Here is a 24,657-nt window from a genome sequence, read left to right on the forward strand (position 1 = left end):
CATGAAGGCAAAACAAAAAATCGGTGGTGGTTGTGGATAAAAAGCGGCGATCAAAGCAGTCAAAAATGTTATCAAGAAAATACAGGTGAAAAAAACGTGTTGATATTGAGCAAAAAATGTGTAACCGTCACACGAAAAACATTTAAAACTAAGAAAACGAAAGCCCCAAGAATAATAACAGTACCGAAAAAAGGCGGAGTGTTACCGCTCATTCCGATTTTTGCCGGTCTATCGGCTTTGGGAGCTCTTACTGGCGGTGTTGCTAATGTTGTTAAGATGGCTAATGAATTTAATAGAAAAACGCCATCACATTTAGGTAATGGAGAATATCTCGCACCGTATAAAGGCAACTCATATAAAATAGTAATACCGAATAAAACTAGAGCGGTGTACTAACGAAAAAAAAACTAATAGCTACGTTACCCAATAGAGCGTTGTATGATTACGAACTTTTAAAATTCGCTCGTGATATTCCTCATTGCATTGGTGTGTTTACCAGAGATAAGTTGCCAGTTCGTCCTAAAAACTTAGAATCTGGGATTATCAACTTGAATACGTCGAATAGTACAGGAACTCATTGGGTAGCGTATAAAAAAATCGGAAAAAAAGTAGAATATTACGACAGTTTTGGAAATTTATCACCACCACTCGAAGTACAGAACTATTTTCATGGATGCGCTATTAATTATAATTATAACAGAGAACAAAAATATAATACTACAAACTGTGGACACTTGTGTTTAAAATTTTTATCATGTACACGATAACGTTAAACGGAAACTCGAGTGAATTGTCATGCGATATTTTTCCACCTATAGAAGTACAAAATACAGCGCAGATTTGTCTTTTGAGCTTACAGACGAATAATTTAATTCCAAACATAGAACCTGGTTGCAATACCATAGGTTTTCGGAATATGATTGGACAAGTTGAAAACGTAATTACGAGTATACCTACTGGTTCGTACGAGTTGGGGGATTTAGAGTCTATTATAAACAAATGTATACCCGACTATGTTACTCATTTTAAATTGAAAGCAAACAGCAATACATTAAAGTGTATGATATTCTGTAGCCATGGAATTGACTCTTCAGTCGAAAACAGCGTTGCTAAATTGTTAGGTTTTAGAAACGTCTTATACAATACCGGTGTTACTCACGAATCTGAAAATACAGTCAACATAGTGAAATTAAACTGTATAAAAAAAGTGTGCAACTTAATTATTGGTTCATTTTATGACGGGGCGCCGAGTTAGACCATACATGAACTTTACCCGACTGTCCCTGCAGTATATAAGATCGTTGAGGTACCTAGACACCCAATGTTTTACAGACTAAACACGACTTCAATAAGTAAAGTATATATCGTACTAAAAGATTAAAACAATTTTCTAATAAATCTACGGGGAGAACCGATTACAATTCGTTTACAAATAACGCAGTGATATGGCGCTCAAATTTAATATAAATACAACTGCAATCAAAAAACCTGTTAGTGTAGAACCAACAGTGAAGAATTCTACATCTAAACCGTCAGTGAAGAAGATAATAAACAAAATCAAGCTCACGAAAAATAATTTAAATTTTCTTCGTTCGTTACAATGATAGATGACTCATATTTAGATGTGACTGCCGACTTTGTCGATGATTGTAAAATAACACAAATGCAATATCATTCGTTTACACCATATTCAAACACGTCTTTTTCATACAACGATGAAATTAGATTAAATATCCAGAATATGGATTCTTTCACTTTACCGTGTGAGAGTTTTATTTACATTGAAAGAAATGTACAAAAACCTTCCGATGCTGTTGGAGACGTTCGTTTTTCAAATAATGGATTGGCATTTTTATTCTCTGAGATGTGATATTAAATAAACGGAATAGAAATACAAAAATTGAAATCACCCGGAGTGTCGTCTTGCTTGAAAGCATACTGTTCATATACACCAAATGACTTGAATACATTAGACAACTGTGCTTGGGATTCGGAAATGAACGGTGAAGATAATAAACATTTTATGACCGACAATGTATTTGCCGGATGCATCCCTCTAAAACATTTATTCGGATTTTGTGAAGATTATAAAAAAATATTACTTAATTGTAATCAACAACTGATTTTAAATCGATTGTCTACTGATTTGGATGCAATACGTGCTGTGGGTGCTGGAGCCACCGAATACGTTGAGCAAAATAAAAAAATTACGATTGAACTGACTAACTTGGCGTGGAAAATGCCTATAATCAAAGTCACTGATAAAGAAAAAGAAAAATTATTGAAAGTATTGGTTTCGCGCAAAACGTTATCATGTGCGTTCAGAACCTGGGATCTATGTGAATATCCGGTACTCCCTAGAAATAGTGATAGGCTAAAGCGCGCGAGATACGCGTACTCTGGCCTGTGATTGGCTAAAGCGCGCGAGATATGCGTACTCTGGCTTGTGATTGGCTAAAGCGCGTGGGCACGTTCCCGTTCTATCATAGAACGCGGGATCGGCCGTTTTGTAAAGTGTGGCACCGTAGGTTAGGTTAGGTTACGGTTAGTTTAGGAGCGGGTCGCCGAACGCTTTGTCCTTGCTCACCTGTGAGCCCTTATGCCGTTACTGGTGTAATGAAAATTTATGACACAGTACATAGATTCGGCCCTTTGCAGTCGGCGGGAGGTTAGTAGCTCACCTGCACGCCTCCCGACGTCAAACGTGCCCGTTGCAGCGTTTTATTCGCGACGATCGACCAGACAGAGTGCCGACCGACTGTATTCCGAATCTCATGCTGTTGTGCAACGTATTTTGGCCAAGGCCCCGTACAAAATAATATAAATGTTGAACAGAGAATATACATTTTATTTGTGGAGAAACATAATAATAATTAGCGGAGAATACGACGACGTGTGGAGCGAACAACCATTGTTATCAAAAAATGTTTTTCAAACATATGTTACAACTGTTGTTGTCGATTTTTCACATCAGAATGATAACGTTAAATCATCGACCATAGACTTACGAATAGAATTTGAAACGGATACAGTTATTATAGAAATGGATGTAACGGAACAATAAAAGTTACAAAACATTTTTTCATTATGTATTTAAATGTTTACATTTTTATTTTTATGCTTAAAAAAGTTATTAAAATATTTTTTCTTTTTTTAGTTGTAAATATAGTTACTTAAAAAATTTTTTACTGAAAAGTGACTTAAATATTTTTCTTTTATTTAATTATTAATTATATATCTTATGTTAAGTTTTTTCCGTATATATTGTTTTGAAAAGTATGTTTACTTAATGTATAGGTACTTCGAATATCTATTTTAACTCACTATGGATGTGTGATTATGGGTGTAATAGTAATTTAAAATAGGTATGAATTATAAAATTAATAAACAATAGTATACATTTACATTTTAAGCATTATTTAAAATGATTAGAAAAAATTAAAAAGTAAAATATAAATTAAAAATTATTTTATAACTATAATATTTTAACTCACTTATAAGAACTTAATAACTGTTTTAAAAATTACACTTTGACCAAAACATTTAGAGCAGAGTTTTTCAACTAGGGGGTCGCGATCACTTTAACTAGAGATCACAAGCTTAAATTACTACACATGGTATTTATAAATTGATATTCAAAATGTTATATTTCGTTGGTCAATTGGTTAGTGATGTAATATTTTTATTGTTAAAATTTGCGATAATGTCCAACAAACTTTAAAAATTGTCTAACAGTGTCCAACAAATCGAGGAGAACGTGTTTAGCACAAAAAATACGTTCCAACAAAAAGTTGCGCTGCTTGTGTGAACTTGGCAGCGCAACTGAAAATTTTTATACCGGGTAAAATAATGTTCAACAAATTTCAAAAGTTGTCCAACAGTGTCCAACAAATTGAGGAGAACGTGTTTAGCACAAAAAAACCTGTTCCAACAAAAAGTTACGCTGCTGGCGTTAACTTGGCAGGGCAAAATTTAAAATTGGTCCAACGACAAAAATTATTTCCAACAAATTTTGAAAGTTGTCCAATAATCCGTGTGTTCCTAAATTCATGTAGTGAGCCGGTCCTGGTGAAGATGGCTCAACACGATTTAACGACGAAGTCCACTTTGTCGTCTATCTTCTTCGGAGAGCGTAAGAAATTTGTAGTAAATAAACAACTCGGTTTTTTATAAGTTTAAAAATCAAGTTATTTATTAACCCTTTCAAGCCCAATATATTAAATTTTTTCAAAAAAAAAATTCTGTTCTCATTTTTGACTTTTGTAGAGTTAAATTAAGGGGAAAAAAATTTTTTTGTAATTTTTGAAAAACTTACCAACATTTTACAGACATGATGCTTAAAATTATCACCGGGAACTAGCGATTAGAAATTTTTTTTTTTTTTTTACTTACCAGTATATTTTCCAAATTGCAAGAATTAAATTTTTTTAGTGAACTTATTACTCCAAATCAAACTCATTATTACACAAAACAACAGGTAAGGTTAGATTAAAATCATAACACATAAAATAAAATATAAATCAAACTGTGTACAAAATTCAACGACTTGTTGCTTTTTATTGATAAAAATATTAATAACAATCAAAACTTAATGAAAACAAAATGAATAATAATCAAAACTTAATGAAAACAAAATTAATAATAATAAAAAATTAATAAAAACAAAATTTCAATAAAAACTTTAAAATATTATAACATTATAATAATCATATTATAACAATAAGAACTTAGATTAATATTCAGACTTTTTTTTATCAGACTTTATGATAGAATAAAATATAGAAACTTATTTTTTATGGTATTTTAAAAAACAATTGTTTTTTAAATTGTAACATAAGTGTAACTTACACTTATCACATTTTGTTGTAGAATAACATGTAATACAATTCTTACATCTTTGTTTTTCTATGACTCGGATTGGCCAATGTCCAGTTTCATCATATCTAACATCATTAGTTGGTCTTGGAGTAAAAGTTCTTCTTTTTTTATTTGGGGGTGTATTAGATAATGGTCTACCTCTTTTTGGCGTTTGAACTTTTCCACATTGTAATAAGGCATGAGATATTTCTAACTTAAATTTTAATAAGCTAATAGTTTTTTCATTTAACTGCTTACAATGTCTTCTATAGAGTAACCAAGAATTTACCACACACATATCAAGCAAATGATACACAATGCGTAAATAATATCGTCTTACTCTTATATTTACACGATATAGCTCCACTAGTATATCATGTAAATCGATACCACCCATATAAGAATGATATTCACCAATTGATGCTGGCCTAGGGACGTCAACTTTTTTTTTTCAGCAACAGACCATGTTTTGACATTCTCCACAGGCAGTGGTCCTTTGTAATTTGAAATTACATGCACAACTTTATTATCATGCCACTTAGTTACTACAATGTTATTATTTGTGTCCACTTTACTATCAAACTTGCCACGTTCTCCAGATTTCAATTGTTTATCATTTTCTAATACACAACCGGCAATACGATTAGAACGTACAGTTCCGATACTTTGAACTCCAACAAATTTTAACTTGCATTGCAAGTTGTAGGAATTAAACCAATTGTCCATAGATACCTAAAATAAAAATGATTGTATATTTATGTTAAAATTTTAACAATCAAGTTATGAAGTACAAATATTACCTTATAATTTTCATTCTTTGGAACACATTCAATAAGTCTCATGACAACATCTCCACTTATACCTAGGCCATGGTTTGATGGAGGTAAAGTACCTTTGCCGACATATATTTCAAAATCGTGCACTAGTCCATTCGATGAAGCCAGTGCAAACATTTTGATTCCCCATTTATGTGGTTTATTTTTATTGTATTGCTTCATAATTGAGCGACCTTTGAAAGGAATAATTATTTCGTCAACAGCTGTAAACTCATTTACATGAACTTTTTTCATGTTATCCCTTATAGCATTCAAAAAAGGTCTGATTTTAAACAATTTGTCATGTTGGCTATGTTCTCTGGGTAACATCTGAGTATTATCATTAACGTGAAAGTAAGACCTTATGTTGTCAAATCTGTTTCTTGCCATTACATCAGAAACTGTAGAAAAACGGGTATGATTATTCCAAAACATTCTATAAGATGGCATTTTGACAATACCCATGTACCTAAAACAAAGTATGATATTTTTGAAGAAACAGAATAAATTAAATTAATTTATAAGTGAGAAATAAATACATACATTTGAATTCCAATAAATTGTTCAATCTCAGCTGATGATGTAGCAATGCATTTTCCAGACTTCTGTACAGAATAAATATTGGTTTGTTCACATAAATTCTGAATAATATCATCATCAAAATACTGTTTAAAATATTCATAAGGAGATAAAATGTGAGTAGGTGGATCAGGTATGTTTCCTTTCCATGTTGAAGCAGGGTTTTGATATGGTACCTATATTATTAAAAAAGTTAATATTTAATTACCTAACATTTTTTGTTGACAAATTGTCCATACAAATTAATACCTTTTCCCAATTTGGACCTATCCTAACTTGTTCTTCAAAAAGTCTATTTTCCTCTTCAATTTCTGTGTCTATGTCGCTCTGGTTAAGCACAATTAAATTATTTTCAAAATTGACTTCATCCTCTTCCAATAAATTATTTTGCATAGGAAACAATTCCTGAATTATTATTATAATATTAGTCAACAAATGTAGTTTTATAGATTATATAGAGACACTCACTTCAATATTATCAGGAAATTGATTTAAAATTTCATTTAGATTGTCAATATTAATGTCATCACCTTCATCTAGCTCCTCTAGGTCTGATATATCCCCTGTAACAACTCAGCCACTTCTTCATCACTTAGTTTTTTACCCATGTTACTAGTTACTATGGCAACATAAAAATAAAAATGTACATTTGCTATAAAATGTTCATGACTCCAAAAATAATCATTGGGAATTTGAGACATAATTTGAAAATAATAGAATTGTTTGTTTAATCCCAATGATTATTATAGGAATCATGGTGTTTATGATACTATAATTAAAAAACTATATAAGTTAGATCTATAATAATACTTTAACTAGAAAGATGAAGTAATTTTTAACATGATCAAAATTTTTTTTTGTTGATTTGGTTAAAATAACTTACCTTTTAATTAATATTTAAAATTTGGTTTCTTGCATCGTGGTTGATTATTGATAACAAAAACAAACTGACACGAACGATTAATCGCAGGAAAAATTTTTTGTACGATCCATTTCATTATCAATATAATAAACGACCATGGTAATAACCACGTTATCGGTTATGATGAAGTGTTATCACTTATCACAATTTCAAAAATTTCACTTTTGGAATATTAATAATTATTATACTAATTTTTATTTTGTATACGATATACTTAATGCTTATATACATGCAGTTAAGAGTTGGTACAGTCTATAAACGGGTATGTAATAAATTAAATTATCATAATAAAATTGACATGAAAAAACACACATCATTGTAAAATCAATACAATCATCGTTCTACTAATTAAAACATGTAGCGAGACGGTCAATAATTATAATACAATAATAAATTAAAATATAGGAGTTGTATAAATAGTATGATATGTGTAGGTACCTATAATTCACTTAATAGAATAATTAAAAATCTTAGTCAATAATACATATTTTAAACAACCAAAAACACCATAACACTAAACTAAACTAATAATACAGTTATACTAAAAATTTAATAAGTTAATGACAAATAATTCTAAATAATGAAAATAGAAATCAATAATCGGATATTTAATAATTAATTCAAATATAAGAGTGATCAAATGTTGCTGATGTACTTATATTTAACGTTTCTTTATTTGTACTTAAGAACGATTGTCTGATGTGTTTGCTCTCTAAAGAAGACAAAGTATGCTGCTGACTTAAACATTTTTTTTTTGAAAAAAATCTTTCTTGTGATTCAATTTTTCTTTTATTGCTTCCATTTGTAATGATTTCTTTAAAACTTTTATTATTGGTTAGTTTTGAAATTATTTTATCACATTGATTATAATGTATGTTTATGTTCCAGTCTCTTGCAATTCTGCTTGATTAACCATACCATATATGATTTCTAATTTATTTTGAATTTCTTTAGTTTTCGTGTTTAAGTCAGATTCTACAATTGTCCGTTTGAAAGCATTATCTACATTTAATTTTTGTGTTGGTGGTAAAATCTGGTTTTTATCTTGTTGCAAACTATCCACAGTCTCTGTTTTAACGCATGCATGAATATGCTTGCAAATATTAAAATAAATAATGTTATTCATACATGAGCATTTATATGTATGTACACATATTTTGCATTTATCACAGCACAATATACAATCATTACATGATATTAATGTCTTTTCTATTTTATATTGTAAATTAACTTCTGTTTCTGAGTTTACCAACCAGTAATCATCAACTTTCATTATCATATCTGGTGTAATTTTCAAACTTTTGTTATGTGCTGCAATAATTTGTTTAATTTTATGGGTTTTTTTTTGTTTTGAAATTTTTATTATTCTTTCAAAACTTTTATCCCTTACTAAAGTTAATAGGTAGTGCATTAATAGAAAGGTCTAATCGCTTGCATTGCTTTCCATCTAAATAACAATATTTAATATTCTTATGCAGTGCTTCCAAATACATGTTTGTATTGATCCCAATATATTTCCTATTGAAATAGGCCCACTTTTCCACTCTGTAAGAATACATGGATTTAAAATATTTTCCATAGTCCTCTGTGTCTTTATCATTTAACAAATCATTTAATACTGTCTGTAGTCCAATATAAAAGTTTTTTTCATCAGTTTCGTATAATAATGATTTTAAAGTTTTAAAAACAATTGTTTTTTTCTCATTAGAGTGAATTTTATTTAAATTCTTCATCCAGTTCCTTAAAACATGCCATGTACATAAAATTTGTTTATTTGCAGGACCCATTATTTCACTCCATGCATTATAGAATGCTGGTTCATCATCTGACATAAAAACAGCGGCTGTAATATTTCCAATTGCATTTTTAATACACTGGAAATAATGTTTGAAGAGAGCAGTATCTGATTTGTTTGAAAAATAAAAAGCAACAGGATAACCATTTCCATACTCGTCTACAACAACTAATGAATATAATTGAAAATTGTATCCATTCAATCCATGTGTGCCATCGATACATATTTTGTCATTGCCAAATTTCAAAAATAATTCCGATTGGTAATGAGTCATAATAATCAAGCAAAAATCATTTTTACTAAAACATGAATCATAATTACCATTCTTTCCTTGTTGTTTGTAGTATAAAATAGGGCTTTCATCGCCTTTAGCCATCATTTCATTTACCCAAATATTGACACTTATTGCATCATTTTCATGCTTCTTAGTTTTATAAGCAATATTATAAGATCTTTTAATATTGTGTATATCTTGTTTCTCTAGTAAATGAATTCTTTTAATCCCTCCCTCAATATCTGAAGATCGTATATCATCTAGGATCTTATTTACTGGTACACCCAAAGCTAATTTTCCTATTACAAAATATTATTTCTTGATGTTATAATTATTTCAATAAAATATATGTACATAATAAAGCTTAGTATCTACCTGCAATCATACTTCTGTCTTCAACAAATAATCTTTGTTTTCCAATGTCATGTGTGTGCCATAGATGAGTACTACAAAACTTTACTTTTATATTTTGGTGATCAATGTGCACTTTTATGTTAGATGGACAAACATGACCAGTTTTAACTGATCCACCACTCTTTGAAGCTTTATACCCCTATTTTATTATAATATGATATTATAATTATTATATTATTATGAAAAATATTAAATTTACTTTGTTCATGATTCTTGGAGCAAATGACCTATGGCAATAATAATAAATGTATTTTTTATCTTCATTTGTTTTGGATGATGTTGACTTAACATACTGACACAACTCTTTTTCTTCAATATCTTTTTTCCACAATTAAAATCTGTAATATATATTTAAAAATCCATAAATTAATTTGCACATACGCTTAAAATTTAAAATAAACTCCTACATTATTATTTAATATTTACCTTCGATGTTTTTAAAATTTAGAAATGTTGACTCAATATTCATATTATGTACAGATTTTAATGGGAAATCAATCCGTTCATCTTATGAAAAGTCTTACTGCATGTTGCAAATGAACATGACATATTATTTTCGGTGGTATTTATGTGACCTTTAACATGTTTAATTAACAATGACTTAAGATTAAATGATTCATCACAATCATTACAGAAGTACACGTTTTTTTTCAAAAGTTCGTGCTTTTTAAAACCTTCATGTTTTGTCCTTAAATGCTTATTTAAACCTGAAATGGACATAAACTCAGCTTGGCATACCTCGCAGGAAAACATATTAAAAACAATATATTAATTTTTAAAAAATATTGTACGTCAAAATAAAACTGAAAATTTGGAAATCGCTGAAAATCTACTAATCGGCAGTGACTGAATAAAGAAAGTTCACTGTGGTTGTGATGGCACACGGAGTCCACGATCTACTAAAATAGACAATATTCCAAAAATCTTGAAATTGAAAAGCATAAAATATATTCGGGATAGTATAATAGTATAATACATATTATATACGTTTATCCCCAATTATTTTCGAGTGTCCAACTTTTACTTTTATTACCCAATTAACATGATAAGATAAAATGCAATGAATAGGTCTTCTTTAACATGGTGTCTATGGTGATGTACCATGTGTTCATGTGTATGGCTAGTTTTAATTAATACATTGTATTTTTCCGATTCTATCTAATCATAACACGAAGATTGATGCAGCTGCAGAAGTGCACGTGAGCCCATTTTTATCATAATAAATTCATTATATTGGTATATTATATACCAATGTATGTAAAAAAATAGGTTTCAAAAAACCAAAAAAGCAGGCAAGTGAGTACCGCTCTGCTGTACATTAGGTGCCGTATGGATCATTATTATATATTATAGGAGTGTTAAATTTGAATCCAATGATAGTTATCATTATATACGAAAAACGATTCTGAACGAAGATGATATGTCAGCCTAGGATATAATTTCCAGTGATTGGTGAAAAAGGTGGTTTATGTTTATGGCCTGAATACACCAAAATTTAAGTTCTTTTATAATTATTGTAAGCTAAACTTATGAAAAATCTTGTATTAAATTTTCTACTCTTAGCTACCTATACAAACATTTTTATGAATTATACCTACAAAATAATTTGCAAATACTCATAATTTTGACGAATTTTCGTCAAACTTTGAACTTCAAATGCTAATAAAAAAAAATTGTGCCTATGTATTCTTATAATTTTTTAATCACTATAAGAATAACATATGAGGAACTTTGTATAAAATTTTCAAGTATTTTGATTGGGCCAAAAAAATTTTATCGACACTTCAAAAATATTTTTTCAGAAAAATTGAAAATTTCAGTTGTCTATAAATAGCTCAAAAAAAGTCAAAATATTTTGAAAATTAAATCACGTAAAGAAAACGCGAATCTTAATAACTGGTAAAATTTTCAAGTATCTATGACTTATACTTTTTGAATAATAACAAATATTTAAAATCGTTTGAGGATAAATCGTTATCGTTACGCTATTTCGTTAAAATTTAAAATTCAAACGCACTTAAAACTGATATTTAACGTGGTTTCGTAAAAATTTAAATTTCAAACACTCAAAAATTTTTTGTCTGAAACCGGTAGAGTTTTTTTTACAGATATTCGAAGAAAAATTTATGGAGAACCTTGTACCAAATTTTCAAACCTTAGTTATAAAAGAAAACAATTTTATGATTTTTCAACTTCAAAATTACTTGCAAATTTTCACGTTTTCGACAGATTTCGTAAAAATTTGAACTAAAAACGCTTATAAAAAAAAATTGTGACCAACAATTTTTAATTTTTTTTAGCTACATTAAAAACAACTCATAAGGAACCTTGTATTAAATTTTCAAAACTTTTTGGTCATCCAAAAATTTTTTATCGACACTTTAAAAAAAATTTCTCAAAAAAATCGAAAATTTCAGTGATCTATAAATAACTCAAAAAAAGTCAACATTTTTTGAAAATTTAACTATATACGGATACTACTGACATAAACATTTGGTGAAAATTTCAAGTATTTTCAGTGATTAGTTTTTGATTACAACATAAAAAAAAATCGATTTGGTCGAAAACTGGTTTTGCGTAAAAATTGCCGTTTTTCCGTCATTTTTTTTTTGTTTTTCTCGATTTTTTTGAAAACTGTTGGAAAATGTTAACTTTTTACCTCTATAATGCACCAAGGATATTCACTTTTACATCGGAAACCACCCCCATTGTTTGAAATTGGAGCATTATTTCGACTAGTTATACTGTACACAGACACAAAAACAAAAAAAAAAAAACACACATTTGATAAATCATTTGATGTATACGATGTTTTTAACGTTTTCGATAAATTAAAATTATACAATTTACATTTTATCAGAAAACAGCTCGTAAGCGAAATATTTTATATTATATTATATTTATTTTTATTTATTTGAATTTAAAAATACATAAATTTGAATTATACAATAATATTTGAATTTGAGGGAAATGCATGGGAGTTTTTGAATTTCAATGTTGGTATACTTGCATTCCAGTTCTTCCCTGATTTTTGCGTTTATTCCATGATAATTATGAAATGGATCGTACAAAAAATTTTTCCTGCGATTAATCGTTCGTCAAACTGACAGTTTACTATCACTTAATCATTCAAATAAGAAAAAACAGTGTTACCATTAGAAAGAGTAGACAATTTCTCATTTATTTATGTGTATTAAGTCTTTATTGGAAAATAGTGGGCTGTTTAATACGTCATTGATATACATGATTCCAAAGTTATCGTTGGGCTTGAAAGGGTTAACTGAGACAGAGTAAAATAATAATATTAACGACTGGCCCGATGTGTTGTTAAGTATAGAACAACGCCACCGGTCCACGCGTACTTGAGGCTTAACTATGTCTGAAACTTAATACTACCACAACCTTTTATATAAACTAATCATGGACGTAGTCCCCGAATATACGTGTGTGTCATGGTAAACCGGAACACAAGTTTCGTGTTTACGACGACACGATTATTAAATGCGTATTAGCTTTCTAAATATTCATATAACTAGCTCTATAAAATAATATTAAATATATACGTATCTTAATTCTACGCATTCATATAACAAGAATATAATACTAGATCTATAAATTGGATATATGAAATTATTGCAAATAGTATCAGCTCAAAGGTAATAAAAAAATAAAGTAATAAAATAGTAATATGGTCGGATTACTACACTCCTCCCCTTTAAGACAAAAATCACCGATTTTTGCTGTTTAATATGAAGTTTTCATTTTTGGGTATAATGGTACTGATTGTTCACCTGGGTCGTCATTGTACTGTTCCATGACTACTGGTGGTTGTGAACTTGGGTTGTTGTTGTAACATTTTGTTCGTTTCGAAACACTACGGAAGTACACCGGTCATTCTTCTTCGTGCTCTGTATGTTGTAATAAATGTGCAAAAAATGTTAATTATAAAAAAGAAAATTCCGCAACCTCCGATGGAAAATGTTATCACTAAAACATATTCATATATCGTTATTTTGTGTTTAAGATTTCTAAATCGCTTATGTTATTGTTTAGAAATTGTAAGTAACTATGTGTATTTGAAACTGCGTTTAAATCGTCCATTCTGTTGTTAATTATGTCTTTGGTTTCTATTGTCGCTAAATTTGTTAGTTTCATTTCTGGTTCTATCATTGAGTTTGGAATGAAGTCTGGGTAAGATTCTTGATTAATTCTCCCTGGAATTAATACATCTCGTGTTGCATATCCTTTGCATGTGGAGTTCAGGCGTATAATACCTACTCCTTCTATTATATGGCTGCTTGATTCTTTATCGGAGTCACACGTAACGAAAACTGTCTCTCCACTTGATGCGTATAACCAAGCGTTTTGCAACTCAAGTTTGTGAAAAATAGTTGTATTTATCTGTATTTGTCGTATTTCGCAACTTTTAGGTACTTTAACTGGATCTTGTAGTAATTGTATTTCGCATATTGGTCTTGTGTTTAGGATGTAAAGGATTAATTTCAGGACATAAAAGGAAATTATGAGCTGATTTACATACTGAGTAGTGAAATTGGTCATAAGTTGTATACAATTCTTTCGTTTTGCTAATTGCTAAAAGTTATAACTAGACTTAATATAAATACAGTTTGTTAGTTTACATACAGGTTTAGGTATTAAATGATATAATGTTAGTTCATTTTGATATACTAAAGGTAACGTAATAATAAATACAATTCTGTTATCAGAACAATATACTGCCAAATCTGAGAGTCTGAGTAATTCATAAGCGTTTACTAGGTCAAGTTCGATTGGTAGTTCTGTTCCTGATGGTAAAGATACTTTGATGTCCCTTAGTTGTTCTAAAAGGTCGTTTGGTGGTAACAAACTTGGATGCATTTGTCCTACTCTAGCCATTTGAATTGTTTCCAAAAGGGTTGTGTTTCATTTTAAATGTATTAGTAAGTACTAAGTTTGCGAAACTAAAATGAATCGAAAGGTAATTTTTCATAAACTGGTCAGTAGTCTTATTTTTTAGGTCGTCTGACGTTATCTCTATTTTTTTAATTTTTAAATCCTCTTGATCTTGTTTCAAACGAATAATTTTTATTTGCTCCTCGATAAGTTTAATTTGGTTATCGTTAGTACCCGTAAATCGATTAATAATTGTGTTAAATTTGTTCATACAATCTGCGTTGCATAACCCGAACAAGAGTCGCGCCGTTTTACTTATTTTATCTACGATGCTACGTCTGGTTTTAGTTTTGAAACCTATTGAAGAAAATACTAGATCTTTTTTATGTTTAATCTCGTTAAGAAGTTTTAAAGTAAATGGTAAAAAGTCCCCACAGTGGTTGTCTACGTTATTTTTAATTGACGCACACATTACTTCAGTGTCATTCATAAATTGGTCAATTTCCCCCAACGTTGCTCATATGTTGTTATGTTAATGTATGCGGTTAATTCCCAAGAAGTGGTTACTATTTTAATTGGTCCTCGATTTTCGTAATAGATACCCGATTGCTGTGAGAGTTTGTCGTCAGTAAATTGTTGAGTGTTCACGCCAACATAAAAAAATGTCAGTGTAAATAAAATCCTGAAAAAAATTAAAGGTCGGTTGTCTAAAAACGTAAAAAAAAAAAATAAAAAAAAAAATTATAAAGTTGTTTCAAAATATTTTTTTGTATTATTTTTGTGGATTCTATAATCCTTCCTGCCCTTCTTTATTGTTAAGTTCTCATTTCCATGCACATGTGTGACTTCGAAAGGTCCTGTCCAATTTCGGCTTAATGTGTTTCTTTTATTTTGTTCTTTTATTAATACCTTGTCTCCCACATGTATTTCTATTCAGGGCCGTGGAGAGAACTTAAGGGCCCCATGGACAAGCCAACCTGGGCCCTTCTCAAACGAGGTATTAAACTTACCACTGACATCCAGTGACGTCCTTAGGAATGTGTATACCAAAGAGATAATGTAAAAATATTAAACAAATTATGATTTATGAATTATGATAATATGTAAGTGTTACACAAATTTCGAGACATAAAAATATATTATTCATTATTCAAAACTTTGTAATTTTATTGTTATGTTGGTTTAAGTTTTGTGGTATAAAATATTTAAAAGCCAAAGTGGCAAAGTCATATACTAATATACTAACACATATAATATGGTACAAAGTAATTATTATATTAAGTTGTATTTATAAGAGTTTTAAAAAATAGCTTTTCTAGCTTTTTTGTTTGCAAAAGTATCGATAATGCTATTATAATCCAATTGTCTAGCAAGATCAGGTTCCATAGCAAGTGTGCCCAAACTTGAAAGTCGATCTTGAGCCATGGTTGATCGGAGAAAGTTCTTTACTCTTGCTAGTGTGCTGAAAGATCTTTCTGCTTCAGCTACAGTCACTGGCAGTGTGCAGAATAACCTCAGAGCAATACATACATTTGGAAAAATGCTTTTCAGTTTTTGTTTTTCTAGTGTGTTAAGGAGATTAAGAGGTGAAAGGTCATTTTTGAAGTTAGCTGCCTGAATTGATTTCAAGTGATTAATTTCTTCCACCAGATCTCTAGAAACGTCACTGCTATACAAATTGACAAATGTGTTTGATTTTTCAGCAAGTTCTGCAGTTGAAAATTTTGGAAATTTCCATAGAAAATTAAACATTTCATCTATGTTTCGAACAGCAGTGTACCGTACTGTAATATTGGCTATCACACAGTCAATTATAGTATAAAACACCTGCTTAATCTTCTCTTCTCGGTTGCAATCATCTACTTGAGTTGACCCATCAGCTAGTTTCTTTCTTATGGTACGTTTTTTTGGAAAGGTTATTGCACTATTTAGATTTCCACCAACAAGCTTACACTCTTCCAAAATCATTTCCCAGTTATTTCTTAAATGTGTCAAATCATTTATCAAGCTGTCTAAATTTTTCACTTCCACGTCAATTGTACATTTTCTTGTTTGTAAGACTTTATTTCTATAGTCGATTGTGGTCAGCACTTTAAACCAAATAGAGGCCATAATTACACATTCAAATGAATCGGCATACTTGGAAAGTCCCCTAAGATCATTTAAAGTTTCAGCAGTTAGATTAAGATTTTGAACCTCTTTGATCGCCTCTTTAATGCCTACTATGTTCATAGAAAATGGCTTGACACATTCAATTCTTGAAGACCATCTTGTATCAGACATGTTGTGAAGTGAACATTTCAGATGTCCTTGCAAGATTTCCCATCTCTGAGGGCTAGAACTAAATATATTATAACATTTTTGTAGATTTCCAAAAAATGTAATGGCCTCAACGCAACATTGAGCAGCTTCGACTCCGCACAGATTCAAACTGTGACAGGCACATGGTGAAAAAAGAGCTAGAGAATTTTCTTTCATAATTCGACTCTGCGCACCTTTATACTGTCCACTCATGTTACTACCATTGTCATATCCTTGACCACGGCAATCACTTAGTAGAATATGATGCTCAGCTAGAGTACTCCGGATAAGCTCTGCTATTGCCTCACCGGTTTTTTTGTTGCAATCTACAAAAGCAAGAAAACGTTCTTGTACTTCATACTCAGAACTCTGATCTGTGGAACATAAAGTCAGATATCTCAATATAAATACGGTCTGTTGTCGATGAGATGAGTCTGGAGTTGCATCTACAATAATTGAGTAGTACTTAGCATCTTCTCTTTCTTTCAAAATAGCTTGTGTAACATGGTTAGAACAACATTTAATAAATTCGTTTTGACTGTCAGGGGAAAGGTAGTGTACTTGCATACGGCTATGAGTTGACTGAGACTCTCTGACTTTACTCATATGCTCTTTCAACAAGGGATCATAATTACTTAATAACTCTAGAATACCTAAGAAGTTACCGTTATGTGGGTTCCCTACAAGATGACTGTCCCCTCTAAATGATAGGCCTCGTTCTCCTAGAAAAATCACTACATCTAAAATTCGTCGCAAAATTTGTCTCCACCTATCTGCTTCATTTTTTATATTATCACACAGCAACATGTCTACAGTTGTTTTACTATCTATACGAGACTCCAGACAACGCCATTCTACATAACACATTTTGTGATTGACACTGTTTTCATGAGGTGTTATTCTATCATGTAATTTTTTCCACTTGTTGTCTGCAGAGTATCCTTCAGGAGTTGACAACATTGATCTACTTGGTTGTGGTAGTTTACTAAATAACCTACACGGAAAGCAATACAGTGATTTTTTAATCTTACTCCATACAAGCCAATCTCTGCATATTTTTTCATTATTTTGAAGTGTATACGTTAAAACAGAACGAGGAAAAGCACGCCCTTCTTTATCTTCTGGGAAATAAGGTGGGTGGGGAGAAGGACCACGAAGGACTGCCTGACTTATATCATCTTGTTTTAAAATTAAAAATTCAAACTGTCCTACGTCAAAATCGTAAGGCTTAGAACTGCCGGGATGTTTTGGATCTGTAATTGTAAATAAAGTATTAACAGTTTTAGATTTTTTCTCGTCAATATTAATGCTTGTAAATGTTTCGGCACTAGTTATTAACATAGAGCAAATAGTTCCCGGTTGGTCAGATTTGGTTGAGCTAGATGGATTTTGGTATGTTTGTAGTTTATCAACTATTGTACTAGGAATGATGGGAGAATTTTGAAATGTTTGAAGAGTTTCTTGATTTACAGAGGTTGGAGAATCAGTGAGTTTAGTAAAAAAACTTACATGGTCAAGAGTAGTTTGCCCCTTTTTTGCAGCTTTTTCTCGTAAGTCTCGTTCTTTTCTCTTTTTTGCACCTGATTTATGAATATAATCCATTGCAAAGACGCAGAGGATACGATTGACTAGGAAAGTTTTTTTTTAAGTACTAAATAGTCTATTATACAAACACTATTATAATGTATAGTTATACACTAACACAGTAACACGTCATATCACATACGGTTTTATTTCACTACATAATAACAATATTACAAAGCTGTAGAACACGCCGCAGCCGGGACACGCACGTAAACTAACAAGAATTCGTATAAGTATATAACGTGTGTGTGAGTAACAATATGCGTCGACGCGTTATCTTATCGGCAATCGCAGTTATTCCACAGACTAAATAAAAATGACTATTTATAATCTATGTGTCTTTCTTGAAAATGTTATATAATATCTACGATTAACTTTAATATTGTAGTGTGAAAATTCACTTTATTGTCGATCTATTTTAATAATTATACAGCATACGCTAAAATTATAACTACGATTCATATTCGTGGTTTATAAATAGCTTGACACCGTGATCGATAAGAAGTGGATTTGGTCAGGCCCCGGGCCTTTTTTGAAGCCCGGGCCCCTGGGCTACAGCCCCGGCTGCCCCCCCTCTCGTCGGGCCTGTTTCTATTGGGTTGCATGTTTTATCATAATTTTGTTTGTTGTCAAGTTTTTTTTCAATTAGATTGTCCCGTGCGAGTTTTTGAGTTTCTTGCATTACTCTTTTTAGGTCTAATGCGTAATTTTCGTAATTGTATTGTGGCTCGGGTTCCTTGAGAAAAGTGGTCGGTATATTAGGTTTTTTCTCAAAAATTAATTCGAATGGTGTAAATCCTGTAGAAGTGTGAACAGTCGTATTATATGTGAACATTGCGTAACATAACAAATTGTCCCAACTATTGTCTTTGTCAACGAAACTCCTTAAGTATGTTTTCAAAGTTTTATGGGATCGTTCTAAATAGCCATTGGTTTGTGGATGCCACGGAGTGGTCTTATGTTTGTCGATGTTTAATAGTTTACATGTTTGTTTAAAAAGGTCCGATAAAAAATTAGTTCCACAGTCTGTTAATATAGAATTTGGTATTCCGTATATGCATACGAAATATTCCGAAAGCTTGTGCAACCGTTGTTGCGTCCGTGTGCTAGGTAGGGCCATGGCCAGAGCATAACGACTCAACTCGTCTTGAATAGTTAATATATATGTATTTTGCGACGGAGTGATGGGCAATGGTCCTACTATATCTAAACAGATACGTTCGAACGGTCTATTAGCTGTTGTCGTTATCATCATTGGTTGTTTAGTTTTACCATGCGATTTTGTTTTTTGACAAATGTCACATTTACGTATATAATCTTTTACATTCCCCTTTAAATCTTTCCAGTGGTAATGTAATTTCATTCGTTAATAGTTCTAGAAACTCCCGAGTGTCCCCCTAATGGAGTGTTATGATATTCGGCAATGATCGATCGTTTTTCTTCATCAGAAAAATCCTGTTCCCTATACACAATAATTTTAACATTTGTTTCTTTAAAATGTATTTAAACATTTTCCTTATTCTTTCAAAACTGGTAATGTTGTTAGGCCTTCCATTCTTATGGTTGAGAAATGTCTATTTGGTTGTCTATACAGAACCCTTTAATGTCAGTGATTATTTTATAATACGCTTGGGCGTTGAGTTCTTTATTATTACTGGGTACTTCAAAAAGTATGATTAATTGATCATCACGTTTATTTATAATAAATTGTTTCGTAATGTCGAAAACTGGATTTGGAATTTTTTTGTTTATTAGAATTTCTCGTATTGCTTTATGAGTTATAATTCCGTTATTGGGTATTGGTAAGAACAGGTTCTCGCTTTGCGTAGCGTTTAAAATACTTCCGTCGACCTCGGAAAAGTTTGAATTTATTATAGCGTGTTTTTCTCGTGATTCGAAGTCTACGAGGCTAGTTTCGCTATTTACCATGCGTATGCGTGATAAGCAGTCGGCATTTGACTGTAATGACCCTGATCGATAAATGATCTCGTAATCGTATTCGGATAATTGGAGGCGCCATCGCATTAATTGAGAGGAAGCGTCCTTCAACCCGAACAAGTAGGTAAGTGGTCGATGGTCAGTAATAATGGAAAATTTCGACCATAGAGTACGGTCTGAAGTTTTACGGCCCAAATAATGGCAAAAGATTTTGTAACGCGTCTAATTTGCTGATCAATGTTCTACTAGCATATGCAATAGGTTTTCATGCGACGACTCGCTTTGCACTGCACAGCAATAATGGCCAAAACTTTTAGTTATGTGTATTATGTATTTATTCTATGCTAATAGTTAATTGACGAGCTTGGAGTACACTGCACCTATAAAGGACTTGGTCAGTTTCAATATTTCCTTTCTCCCAATCTGGATAAGTTAACAATGGTGGATTTATGAGTTTATTTTTTAATTCTTCGTAAGCGTTATCGCATTTGTCCGTCCAGCAGAACGTTACGTTTTTTAAGTAAATAGGTCAGTGGTTTGGCGATTTTTGCGAAATTATCTACGAACCGCCTATAAATTTAGTAGACCTAGAAAAGATTTAATATCTTTAGCATTTTTCGGCTTCGGATAATTTTTGATACATTCGATCTTACTTGGATCGGGAGAAATCCCGTCTCGTTGATTACATGTCCTAAATACAATACTTCTTTTCTTAGAAACGAACATTTCTTAGATTGTAATTTTAATTTATGTAAACGTAATCGATTAAAAAGTGTTTAAGTTTTTCTTGGTGGTCCCGCAGGCTGGATCCATGCACAACAATGTCGTCTAGATATGCCGTACACATTTCTCTAAACCTGTTAGTACAGCGCGCATTGCTCGCGTGAACGTTGCGGGTGCTGTGTACTAAGGCCAAAAGACATTCTAAGAAATTCATAATGTCAGATTTACTAGAAAACGCGGTTTTATGTGTATCCTGCGGGTCAATATAGATCTGATGATAGCCACTTGCTAAATCGAGTGTTGAAAAATAGTTTGACGATCCTAAAGAGTCAAGGATTTCAACTAAATTGGGTAAGCCATAAGCTTCGTTTTCGGTTACTTCGTTAAGTTTCCAAAAACATCCACACATATTCTTAATTTGGGTTTTCCATTTTTGTCTAAATTTTTCTTTTTACTACTACTAACGGAAAATTAAATGATGATACCGAATTTTGTATAATTTTATTGTCTTTCATTTCGGTGATTTGTTTTTCAATTTTTGTTGGTATGCCCAGGGTAACCGGTAAGGTCGAATATTAATTGGTTTAACACAGCGAGGTGTTTTAATCGAATGAGTTACTACATCGGTAGCGGTTAATTGGTCTTCTTCTAAGAAAAATATGTCAGAATATTCTATGCATAAATTTACTAATTGTTCACGTTCCTCTACGCTTAAATGGTCGGTATTAATAAGTTCCGCAAGTGTACGAATGCGTTCTCGCCCACTAGTCCCTGGTTATTGGTAATAGTTAATACTTGTTCTTGATATGGTTCCCATTTCAAATTACTAGTGTTTAATTCTTCGATTATAAAAGGTTCTTCGGAAATGTGATTATTATATTGCTTATAATTTATTATCTAATACTGGGCTCAAGCTATTAGCGATTATAACGTTTTGATTTAATTCCTGGTTTTTAATAGTCACTAATTTATGGTCAATAAATTCGTCTGCGGAGATAGCTAACACACAATTACTACGCGGCGGTATAAATGGATTGCGCAGTAGGCGGTTTACATTGCGGCATCATAAACATATCTCGACTAAAATCTAACACTATGCGGTTGTCCTTGATAAAGTCTCTACCTATAATACCTGATTCGGGTACTCGGAAATCGGCAGCTACGACATCGAATTTGACGTAAAAATCCGCTCCCTCTATATTAATAGTTGTTTTTAATGTCCGAAGGTGGTTACTGGGTTTGCCGTAATACCACTAATTGTACGTTTTTCACTTTCGTTTATTACGATATTTTTTTAGTGCTGATATTTTAATGAGGCTCATATCGGCTCCCGTGTCTACGAATAATTTTATTGTGGTAGGTTCAAACTGGTAGAGGTGCACTTAACGTGTTCTCTTTCCATATATGTAATAGTTTGACATTATTTCGATTTCGCCTACGGTACGATTTTACATTGTTGTTTTTACTAGTCGAGGCTTCGCCCTGCTCTTTTTTCTTTTTTTCATTGTATATTCTCTTACGACATTCACTAATGACGTGATTCTCTTTTTTACAATAATGACAGACTTTAACTTGATTTACGGAATTTTTGAAATTTTTATTTTCGGTCTGATTCTTAAGACTTGTTATTTTATGTTCACTAGTTCGACATTCGTTACTATAATGTCCGTATCTACTACAACGGTGACATTGAATTTTACTTTTATCGTTAGATTTCTTTACGTATTTATTTCGATTATCCGTTTTATATTCAGGTTTTTCATTCAGTTTTTCTTCCTCTACAGCCAAAAACACGGCTTCCTCAAAAGTAGGTACTTTTGTGGCTTTCAAAATTAGACGGATATCAGACTGAATACCCGCAATAAATATGGCTAAAGTTTGAGTTTGGATTATTTCTGAAATGACTTTGGCTTCCGCCGTGGTCTTTTTTAAAGTTAGCACAGTGGTTAATTCATGGGAAATTTTTCTACTCTATCCGCGTATTGTTGTATCGATTCTTTTTCATATTGCTTAATTTGGTTAAATTGTTTTTGTAAAAATTGTACTGAATGGGTTTTACCAAAATAGTAGTTAAATGCCTTTAGTTCCTCCCATGACGTTATTTCCCGATATCAACTGCGTCACTTGCTTTATCGGTTAACTGAGAAACTATTGCGTCGAGTATCATAGGTTTAATTTTTCGTCTACATGCTCTAGTACAAATTCGCATCGATTAAAATAACTGGTGAGAAGACTTTCGGATCCCCCTCCAAAACTAGGTATTGCTTTCATAGCGTCCCCAAAAGTAAGTTTGTTTGCCATTTCGATTTCTTCTGGTAATTCAATAGAACGAATAGTTTTGATTTAAATCAATTAAGTGCTATCGTTTCCCCTGTAAATGTAGTATCGTCTGTATTGGTGGTTTCACCCGTATAAGTAGTATCGTCTATATTAGTAGTTCCTATAGATGTACCTAAATTTGAATCTTCCGATTCGTCTAATGCTCCGTACTGTGTACCTTTCCTAGTAGTCATCTACTGGTTATTTATAAAAAGTTCCCTTAGGCTCTCAGATAAACGGTAATAATTGTTCAAATAACTTACAATTTTTACATATTGTCTGAGATGTCGTTGGGTAGCTGTTCCTTGAAATGCTGGTTGAATGCTCTTAGAATGCTCCTTGAATGCTGGTTGAATGCTCTTAGAATGCTCTTTGAATGCTGGTTGAATGCTCTTAGAATGCTCTTTGAATGCTGGTTGAATGCTCTTAGAATGCTCCTTGAAGTCGATTCGGAACAGTGGTTCGTCCAAGGGTCTCAAACTACTGACTTGGATGTGTTTTCTGGTTGAAAACGGCCAAATATATTTCGTTTGATGTGAAGACCCCACACCTGACACCAAATTTGTAGTGAGCCGGTCCTGGTGAAGATGGCTCAACACGATTTAACGACGAAGTCCACTTTGTCGTCTATCTTCTTCGGAGAGCGTAAGTAATTTGTAGTAAATAAACAACTCGGTTTTTTATAAGTTTGAAAATCAAGTTATTTATTAACTGAGACAGAGTAAAATAATAATATTAACGACTGGCCCGATGTGTTGTTAAGTATAGAACAACGCCACCGGTCCACGCGTACTTGAGGCTTAACTATGTCTGAAACTTAATACTACCACAACCTTTTATATAAAAACTAATCATGGACGTAGTCCCCGAATATACGTGTGTGTCATGGTAAACCGGAACACAAGTTTCGTGTTTACGACGACACGATTATTAAATGCGTATTAGCTTTCTAAATATTCATATAACTAGCTCTATAAAATAATATAAATAATTTACGTATCTTATTTACGCATTCATATAACAAGAATATAATACTAGATCTATAAATGGATATATGAAATTATTGCAAATAGTATCAGCTCAAAGGTAATAAAAAAATAAAGTAATAAAATAGTAATATGGTCGGATTACTACATTCATCAGATTGGTCAGCCACTGGATTTGATTGTTCCTAAATACAGCAGATGGCCAATTCGTTGGAGGGGAGGTAATCAAGCTGATTGACTTATCAGCAATCTGTGAT

The 24,657-nt window shown here is 31.7% G+C and overlaps 1 protein-coding gene and 1 pseudogene across 1 annotated transcript; both read right to left on the bottom strand.

Moving 5' to 3' along the window:
* Positions 1-4,754: 4,754 nt before the first annotated feature.
* LOC114122628 (piggyBac transposable element-derived protein 2-like) lies at positions 4,755-6,859 on the bottom strand (annotated as a pseudogene).
* Positions 6,860-15,848: 8,989 nt separating this feature from the next.
* LOC114120554 (zinc finger MYM-type protein 1-like) lies at positions 15,849-18,452 on the bottom strand. The gene is made up of 2 exons (XM_050209951.1): positions 16,972-18,452; positions 15,849-16,890 (listed from the first exon to the last, which is right to left on the bottom strand). Exons 1-2 carry the CDS (start codon positions 18,450-18,452, stop codon positions 15,849-15,851), a joined length of 2,523 nt encoding a protein of 840 aa, XP_050065908.1.
* Positions 18,453-24,657: the final 6,205 nt, after the last annotated feature.

The sequence above is a fragment of the Aphis gossypii genome, unplaced genomic scaffold, assembly GCF_020184175.1.
Source record: "Aphis gossypii isolate Hap1 unplaced genomic scaffold, ASM2018417v2 Contig00664, whole genome shotgun sequence".
In the NCBI taxonomy this organism is placed as follows: Eukaryota; Metazoa; Arthropoda; class Insecta; order Hemiptera; family Aphididae; genus Aphis; species Aphis gossypii.